At 38.0% G+C, this 9,332-nt stretch overlaps 1 protein-coding gene across 1 annotated transcript in view; it reads left to right on the top strand.

Moving 5' to 3' along the window:
* Positions 1-386: 386 nt before the first annotated feature.
* arrdc1a (arrestin domain containing 1a) overlaps positions 387-9,332 on the top strand; it is a 22,631-nt gene continuing 13,685 nt past the window's right edge. The window contains exons 1-3 of the mRNA XM_008277019.1: positions 387-568; positions 8,062-8,172; positions 8,508-8,558. Coding sequence (XP_008275241.1) covers positions 451-568; positions 8,062-8,172; positions 8,508-8,558 — 280 coding nt within the window. The 5' untranslated portion in view covers positions 387-450. The remainder of the gene's footprint in view (positions 569-8,061; positions 8,173-8,507; positions 8,559-9,332) is intronic.

The following is a 9,332-nucleotide window of genomic DNA, read 5'->3' as shown; positions in this document are numbered from 1 at the left end:
CAGTGTATAAATACACTGAGTGGTTGAGATTTTGTTTCAATTTGCACACCCCTCTCAAACACATTATGTGTAGAATTGGCTAAACTGAACCCTTTTCGAGCTTGAGGAATGGGAATTAGATTTTGAACTTTTTTCTCCCAGTTAGAAATGATCCATCTGTTTGTTGTACTCCTATTTTGGTTTATTTAGAATTTCTGACATCCAATAACACCGGTGGGAGACTGACGTTTCTAAATGGATCACATTTATTTGAACACAACTTTTAAACAGTTGTCAGATTCATAATAACCAAGTAGAAGTAGCTTAAACACAGTCGATAATGTTGTGTTTGTGTCATAATGATGACCCTGATTATGGTGACGTCAGGGAAAGGGGCGGGGACAGGGAGCGGTAAAGGTGCGTGCTGTTGCTTGAACGCTCAGGCCACCTTCGCTGTGGATCAGAGAAAACATGGGGAAGCTGCAGGAGTTTGAGATCGCGTTTGACAAAAATAAAGTGGTCTACAGTCCGGGAGAATCTATCTGTGGAACCGTGACTATCAAAGTGGGCCAGCCGCTGCAGTGTAAAGGTAAGAGGCTCCAACAACAGCAGCTCACCTGTTGGGAAAAACGCCGCCGCCGCCAAACAAGGAAGTGAAGGATTCAACCAAAATAACATGAGGTCTAATTTAACAACGTTTATCTAGGGTGTCTTTACTTCAGAAACGAGATCCTGTTGGAAAATGTGTTGGTTGTAAAGAGTTTGTGGCCCTGTGTGTCTGGGGTTTTAATGGATTTACTGTGGTCAAATACTACCATGTTCCTGTAGAGTCAGTCAGCGACAAACTATTCATGGAAGACGAGGTTGTTGCTCAGTGGTGTGTTCATACTGGAAACAGCACCTCACAGCTTTTAGCTGCTAGCCACCACCATGCCACCCCAATTCTAAGGGGGAAAAAAAGAACAAATTAATAATAATGCAAATTCTTACAGTTAAAAAACTACAACCATTGTTTTTGGAATTTTTGTTTTCTGCTTCCTGCTTCTCTTTTGAGGCCATGGAACGCTTTCAAAGCCAAATTTTAATTGTAGTGTTGAAATTTAAATGCAACAAATGTATAACACTGAAATATTCCATTTTGAAAACCATCTATTTGACTTAATGTGGTTTAATATTCAAGTTCTAGCACGTGTTTTCAAAGAGCAAGTCTGATGAGATTCTGATTTTTGTTGTTGTTATTTACTTTTTGACATGTCCTTCTTTTACATACTGGAAGATGAGTGAACTAAGTAGTACTAGCCACCAGCAGTTCCACTTTGAAACTACGGTGTAGAGATGACAGTCTCAAAAACATGGAATCAGACTTCTTGGGTTTCATAACAAACCTAAAGAACCAATCCGGTCACCTTGCAGAGTGGGGCAGTGAGTCATTTTAAGGCAGGAAGGGATCATTTTCATGAAAATAATGTCTTACGTAATTTTGATACATATAGATGAGCTTTAATGAGTTTAATAAATGACCAGAGAGGGACTTTAAAGATCTGATTTAGTTTCAGAAATTCCGATGCTTATCTGATCTCCTCTTTCTGGGATCATGTGACTGACAGAATCAGAGGACAGAAGTTGGATTAGTTCTGTTGAGGCTTAATTACTATGTATCTTAATTATATCCATGAGAAAATATAGTCTATTTATCCAGAGCAGAAACTAAAACTAAGGTGGGGTCAAACTGCAAAACCGGAACTTGGAACTGGAAAAGTGAGTCCAACTTGTCCAACTTTTACTTCAGAGCAACATCTTGTCTAAATGTTCTTTTGAAATTCAAGATCTCAAAGGATTTACTGTGTTAACTGAAAGCGATGAGGGTCAAATGATAGGTAGCACAACTGAATACAAACAGTAAAGGAAATGCATACGGTACAAAATTTCCATGTTTTTATTTATTTATTTATTTATTTTATTTTGCATTATCATTATTCAATTCCAAACAAAAGTGTGACTGTTTTTTGTTTTTTTAAAATGTATTTATTTTTAAGCATGTTACTGTGCATGTGCTGAAGGCCTAATAACCATCTTGCATAACTCTGTCGCTTTGTATGTGCCGACTTGCTGAGAGCAGTCTCTGTGGTAGGGAGTGTCAGTTTCAGTGCTGGCAGGACCTCCAGTCTGTTTACATTGCTCTTCAGGTAGAACCAGTCAGACTGTCAGCATCTCGCTCATTCTCTCACTGGAACAGTTTGATTTACTTATAGAGCAGCTTGGGCCCTCGGAAAAGAGACGGATTACAAGGCAAATGTGGAGCATTGCATTTAAAATCATTGATCTTTGCTGTTGATGAGATGGATTCACTGAGGTTACTAACATGTGCAAAAGGAATACAAGTGGAAAAAATATCTTTTGTTTTACTTGTGTCTTTAAACTGAATATAGTTTAGGTATTATTAAATAATACATGCTATAAGGTTGAATGTATGGGGACATATGTTCCTTGCTCTACAAAACCAAAACACAGTGACTACAGATTTGGTAAAGGCCAAACTTTAACTGGTGGTTTAACATTTTTGTAGTGAGATCATTTTTATAATCTATGAAAAGGAAATGAGGAATTTTTAATGAACATGCTGTTTTTAAAATTAGCAGGCACAACAAAAACAGCTTAGCTTAGGCTTGTGTGAATACAGCTATAGCCATCCCGAGCTAAAGCTAATTTACTGACGAATTTTGAACTGTTTTCTGTAACTGGACAATGGGTTTTAATGGTCCAAAACCAGAGACATGGAAATTGTTGTATCACAAGCATGTGGCTGTAACTAAATCAGATCTTCATGTAGACAAGAAGACAGCCCTGCGAGCTGGCCATCTTACATGTATTTCAGACTTTTTAAACATAAGACACAGTATCTAGTGTTTGTCTAATGACAACTTTTGTTGTTTTGTTTGAGGATCATTTAGGATGATCATCCTAAATATTCATTAAATGTTGTTTTTAAGAATCTTGCACTTGAGCAAAGTAATTTTTAGATGTTCTGTGCTGCAGTCTGCCTTAGTATCCCAATGAGTTGGTCTAAGTTTTTTTTTAAAATTTCAGATGAAGGGAAATCTTAATGGTATGTCAATCAGCCGCAGTGTGCTTTCAACTTTGTGGCAGCCATTTGTGTTTGGTCTTTTTCCTTTTTTAACATCCCAATGGGCATAATTGGTACTGAAGTATCATTGGTTTTTTTTGTCAGTTACTAAAAATGAAAAATGGAATTACCCTATACACTGTAAAATGTGAAAAGTTGCTCTTACTTAAACAAATCTAGGAAAGCGGTTGCACTCAAAAAAGATAAGTACATATAACCATTAGTCTTAAATTCAGTTTACTTCATATCTACTTTTAAAGTTTACTTAAAATTTAGCTGTATTTGCTTAATTTTGTGAACTTAAAAATAACATAATAGTATAATGAATTTGATATTTCCAAGTGTTAGAAACCTAAATAATAATAATAATAGATCAGATTTCTATAGCACTTTTTGAGACACTCAAAGTCGTTTATACTGTCAGTTATTCATTCACACTCATTCATCCCGGTGGTGGTAGCTACGATTGTAGCCACAGCTGACAGAGGTGTGGTTGCCATTCTGCCCCTCCGACCACCACCTCAAACAATCCATTCATACGTATTCACACCAGGCAAGGTGGGTGAAGTGTCTTGCCCAAGGACAAAACGACCATGACACGGTTACAAGGTGGAATCGAACTGCCAACCTTCCGATTATGGACAAACTCACTCTACCACCTAAACCACAGCTGCCCCTTAAAGTTTCTGGAAACGTCTCCTGCACTTCTTTACTGTACATGTGCACTGCTGAGCTCTGTGTTCAGTCCAGGAACAGAACATTTCAAGTCGAGTTTACTCAAGTATACTTAGTTTTATAACTCTTTCAGGAAAAATGAGTACATACTCACAGTCTATGAGTAAATGAACAGGACAATGAGAAATAAGTAAAGTACACTAATGTTATTCAAGTAAGCATTGGTTCTACCTTTTAGAGTGTATCAAACATTTTTTTTTATTATTTTGTTACATTTTATTTAAATGTTAATGGACACTGGGAAAACAAAAATGGGCCTGCTGTCTCATTTTTTGATTCTGATTTTATGTCTCGTTTTTTCATTTTCAGTATTTGATGGGACACCAGATTATAATTTTGCAAATAGACCCAAATGGTTATCAGTTTGGTGTGAAAGAGTTTGAGTAGCCTGCACAGAGCCCTTTCCTTAACTTCATTTATGCCCCTTTTCCACCAAGGCAGATTGAGGGCTGGTTCAGAACCAGCGCCTAATCTCAACCTCTAATCTCAGCTGTTTGTGTCTTTTTCTCGAGAAAAACTGGTTTGAGAGTACCATCAACACTCTGCTAGATAATAATTTCACCAATCATGACATGCTGATTGGGTTAAAAAGACCATTATGTTGCATATAATAAGCTAGCCAAGCAAGACTAAACTCTAGTCAGTCTGATAACAGAAGAGTGAGAGCTGTTGTTGTTCTGCAGTCTGCATTCTTTTTACCTTGTGATGTTAATGTGTTTTTTAGCATAAAACAGTGACCGTTGGTTGTCTCACCAACAAAACAGTAGGGTAGCAAACCATCAGAGTCAAGCTAATGTGTATTCCTAGACTCTTACCCAAATCCTGAATTGTAAACATTCATTATTTTTATATTGGAAAAAGAATTGAATTGTATATGATTCTAAAAATCTCTTAAGTGTTGTCATCTCCTTACAGTAATCAAATTACTGCTGATATTATTGTGGGGAATAAACCTTGTGTAGGCTCTGGTATTTCATTAAAGTATTAAAGTACATTTACATTCTGAAGCTGACACTAAAGTAAGGCTCAAGATCTGAGATGCAGATGTAAGTTTAACAAGAATACACACATATATGTATCTGCTCTTTAGTTCCCAAAAAGTAATTTTTAAGAGCCAATATTTTTACCCAAACAGATCTGTCGTTAAAGCTATCATTTTTCCAGAATAATAGACATAGACATTGAACATCAGTGTCACATCACATCAACATCAATTCACAGCCCCAGAAGTCCCAAGGAAAAGCTCATGGAGATGACATTTAAAAACCAGCTGAAAAATGTGCTACTGAAAGCACCCAGACACCCTCAGTGACTATAGAATGATGGCTCAGACTCCACATGTCATGAAGTCACCAGAGAGGCTGTTTCTGAAGCACCTTCACTCAGTAGTCGAGCTGTCACTGGACCTCCCGAAGTTTGCGTACCAGCCTTACATTGGAATGGAAAATGCCCTCATCTTTCTGCTGCACCAAGATTATACTCACTTGTAAGACGCTGGCAGCACTTTGAGAGAACATGTTCTTTGACTTTTCCAGTGCTTAACACATACGACCTGCCCGGCTCAGAAAAAAACACCTCACATTCAATTTAATTCGGTTCAGTTAAATTTTACTTACCAATTCACAACATAGATAATCTCATAGCGCTTTACAAATTTTAAATAAAAAATAGAGAACCCAACAATTCAAGGTTGCCTTTGGATTTGCTATGAGCAAGCAGTTGGTGACGGTGGGAAGGAACTTTAAAAAAAAAAAAGAAGAAGAAAAAAAAACCTCAGACAGAACAGAACAGTGAACGTTTTGGGGGTCAGTGAGGCCAGCGATTGCAGATCAGAGGCGTGTAGCTCCAGATCCAGAGTCACCAGCAGAGAGAACAAACACAGAATCTCAGGGGAAACACGGAGTCAGTGCTATGTAATGGTGGTAAATAACTGTATGGAAGGAAGAGAGAGGAGAGGAGCTTGGTACATCATTGGAATCCCCCAGCAGTCTAAAGCTATTGCAGCATAATTAAGGGACAGCTCAGGTGATCCTGAGCAGCTCTAACTATAGGCTTTATCAAAGAGGAACATTTTAAGCCTAACCTTAAAAGTAGAGAGGGTGTCTGTCTAACAAACCCAAACTGGGAGCTGATTCCATAAGAGAGGAGCTGATAACTGAAGGCTCTGCCTCCCATTCTACTTCTGGAAACTCTGGGAACCTCAAGTATACTGCAGTCTGAGAGCAAAGGGCTCTGTTGGGGTGATATGATACAACATGATCTTTAAGATAGCATAGAGCTTGGTCATTGCGAGTTTCATAATACTCAGAATTTTAAATTCTATCCTAGGTTTTACAGATAGCCAATGGAGCAAAGCAAATATGGGAGAAATATGATCTCTTGCTGGTCCTTGTCAGAACTCTGACTGCAGTATTTTAGATCAGCGAGAGGTTATTAAGAGAACTATTGGGACAGTAATAAGGAATCACAGTAGTCCAGCCAAGAAGTTGCAAATGCATGGACTAGTTTTTCAGCATCATTCTCAGACAGGATGTTCCTGATTTTTACAATATTACGTAAATAAAAGAACGTTGTCCTACAGACTTGCTTTATGTGTGCGTTAGAGGACATATCCTGGTCAAATATAAATGAAGAGTTCATTTGCAAAAACAGATAGCTCCATTTTCACAAACCTTCAGAAAACCCACTTTTCCATCGTCTACCTGAGACAATATCAATCAAACTTAAGTTATCTCTATTTTTGTCATGTCATTTCTACTGATTCAAATCCACTAAACTTAAGTTTGAGTTATGTTATCTCAAGCAAACAACAAAAAATAGTTTTCTGAAAATCTAGAAAACATGGAGTTATCTGTTTTTGCAAATGAACTCTATATATGTGTGTGTATATATATATATATATGACTGGAGGCCAAGGCAATGAGATCAATTGTAACTATCTGGTTAGACAGAGTGTGTCTGAGGTGCTCGGGCCAAATATACTGACCTTGACCTTGTCTGAATTTAAATGAAGAAAATTACAGATCATCCAGGCGTTTATATCCTTCAGACATGCCTGTAGATTGACCAGCTGAGGTACAGGTGGATGCTGCACTAATGGCCTGAGTCACCAACTACCTGACAAATCACTACAGTTTGAGAGGATGCAGAGCACCATGTTGGACACAATAGCAGAGAGCAGCACAGATGCATTTTAGGGTATGATCCTGTGTAACTTCCTGTTCAGATAATAAAATATTGGACTTAGATCTGAACAACAATATCAACATCATTTGCAATGTTATTTTTCTCAATAGTTTGTGCAGCATTATTTTAACTATCTTGTGTAACATTTCATTTTCATGTGCAATTTTTGTTTTATTATGTAATATTTCATCATCATGCGTGACATTACATATTACCTCAGTGTCATTGCCAGCCTTTGTTTTTCTATTCTAGTCTTATTTCAGTTTACTTATTTTATTTCAGTAATATATCGTACTTATGTTTTATATATTGCTTTTCTACTGCTCACTGCATTTCTTTCCTTATCCCTCTTTTTTTCTTTGCAATATCAGGCAAAAGATTTCCTTTGGAATTAATAAAGTTTTGTATTATCTTTTCTGAAACTCGTTGATTTTAACCAGCTCAAAAGAGGAAAGAAAAGATGGAAAAAGGTGGTGTGTTGAACAATGACAATCCAGATTTCTTAAGTTAATGCCACTGATAAGGAAGTTGGGTATGGAAATGCATTGTAGTCACAAAAGGATATGAAAGCAACACAATCATTGTGATGATCTCAAACACTGCTGCTGAGTCATGCAGTACATCCTGATCACGTTATGCAATCAGGAAAAAAAACAATGGATTTTACGATAAGCTTTTCTTTGTGCTCTCAGTCTGACTTTTTAAAGTTAAGTGTAACCTTTTTTCATCAAGTTCTGCATTGTTGCACAGTTATTCCAAACAAAAATTAAATAATTGTTCCTGCCACGACTCTGTCTGCTAAATGTGGCTTCAGCTACTTCTGCACTACTCCCTGGTACAGCTGAACATGGATAGCCATGAATATTGAGGCAGTTCTTTCTTCAGTCATGTAACTGTAAGAGTACAAAGTTTCATTGAATCATTGGGTATCTTTTCTTTCTCTCTTTCTCTTGCTCATGAGAAGTGTTTTAGGCTGCAGCTTCTGATAAATGTTTCTGTTGCTATAATCTCCAGTGTGTGTCTTTTCTAATTTGCAGCCATCAAAGTGAACTGTAATGGTTTCTGTGGCATCACCAGTAAGGTAAACGACACAGCATGGACAGTGGAGGAGCAGTACTTCAACACCACCCTCTCTGTTGCAGACAAAGGTACACTGCTAAATATTTTATATGTTAACTACAAAGCTGAATTTCATTTGCATACATGTCCTGTGTCCGATTTAGGGCCTTGAATACTTCCCTGTGAGATGATTTGGTCGTGATACTTTAGACAAATCTTGTAACAGTGGAACAATATTTTACTTGTGTACACCATGAAGAATAAAACTAGTGTGGTGAAAGTGACTGAAGTGTAAAAACTGTAGAAGTGAAGGTTCCCATTTTCAACTGCAGCCCTGAGGCAGATCTACCTGTTGAGAAACAGCAGGGCGATTGTGACCGTTTTCACTAAAATATGGTATCTGTACTCTCTGTGTCTCACACAGGAACTCTGAAACAGGGAGAACACACTTTCCCCTTCAAGTTTCTCATACCAGGTAGGACATGAAGTGATGGTATGAGCACGTGTCTTCGCTATGTGTTTGTGTTTGTATTTCTCATCCTGATGGACATACTGACATGATAATATTTCCCCTAATACTGCTGTGGTTTAGCAGCAGTGAGAATGGGACTCATATCTTATTATTTACATGGACTCATAGCACTGACTTTCTTCCAGTTACAACAAGGAAGGCCATATGACAATTATAGACTGGTGCTTGAAAGTCCCAGTCAGTCAGTGTTACTCATTCATTCATTAAGGCATTTAAAAACACTCTGCTTTAAACAATAGATTGTGCTCCTATAGTTTTCCCGTAAAGAGGTACATTATTAGGGTCCGAGCACTAAAAGTGCAAGGACCCTATTGTAACTGTGAGGTTACAATAGGTTACAATTGTAACTGTGAGGTTACATTAGGGTCAGAGCGCGTTTCCGCCATGGCCAACACGCACGCCGCCGCTGCTCGCCACGAAACAGGAAGTGGCTCGTAACTAGGCCGCATGTGCTCCGATCTACCCCAAACTCGACATGCCAAATCAGAGTTCCGCCCAGAGGACGATTGCGCAACATCCCGACGTGCGCAAAGGTCAACAAATGCATGTCGAGGACCCATCCATTGCCGCTTGCGGCTTTATTTTTTTTGTCTCTCTTTGAAGCATTTTCAATATTTGAATCAGAAAATATCGATATCTCCTGTTTCTCCATAAAGTCCATTCTGATTGTACACTCATCAACTTCACTTCATATCACTTTGTTAGTGACACTTACCC

Source organism: Stegastes partitus, unplaced genomic scaffold, assembly GCF_000690725.1.
Source record: "Stegastes partitus isolate 25-593 unplaced genomic scaffold, Stegastes_partitus-1.0.2 Scaffold86, whole genome shotgun sequence".
Lineage (NCBI taxonomy): Eukaryota > Metazoa > Chordata > Actinopteri > Pomacentridae > Stegastes > Stegastes partitus.
Note: the sequence above shows the minus strand (reverse complement) of the source record. Positions and strands in the feature narration are given on the sequence as shown.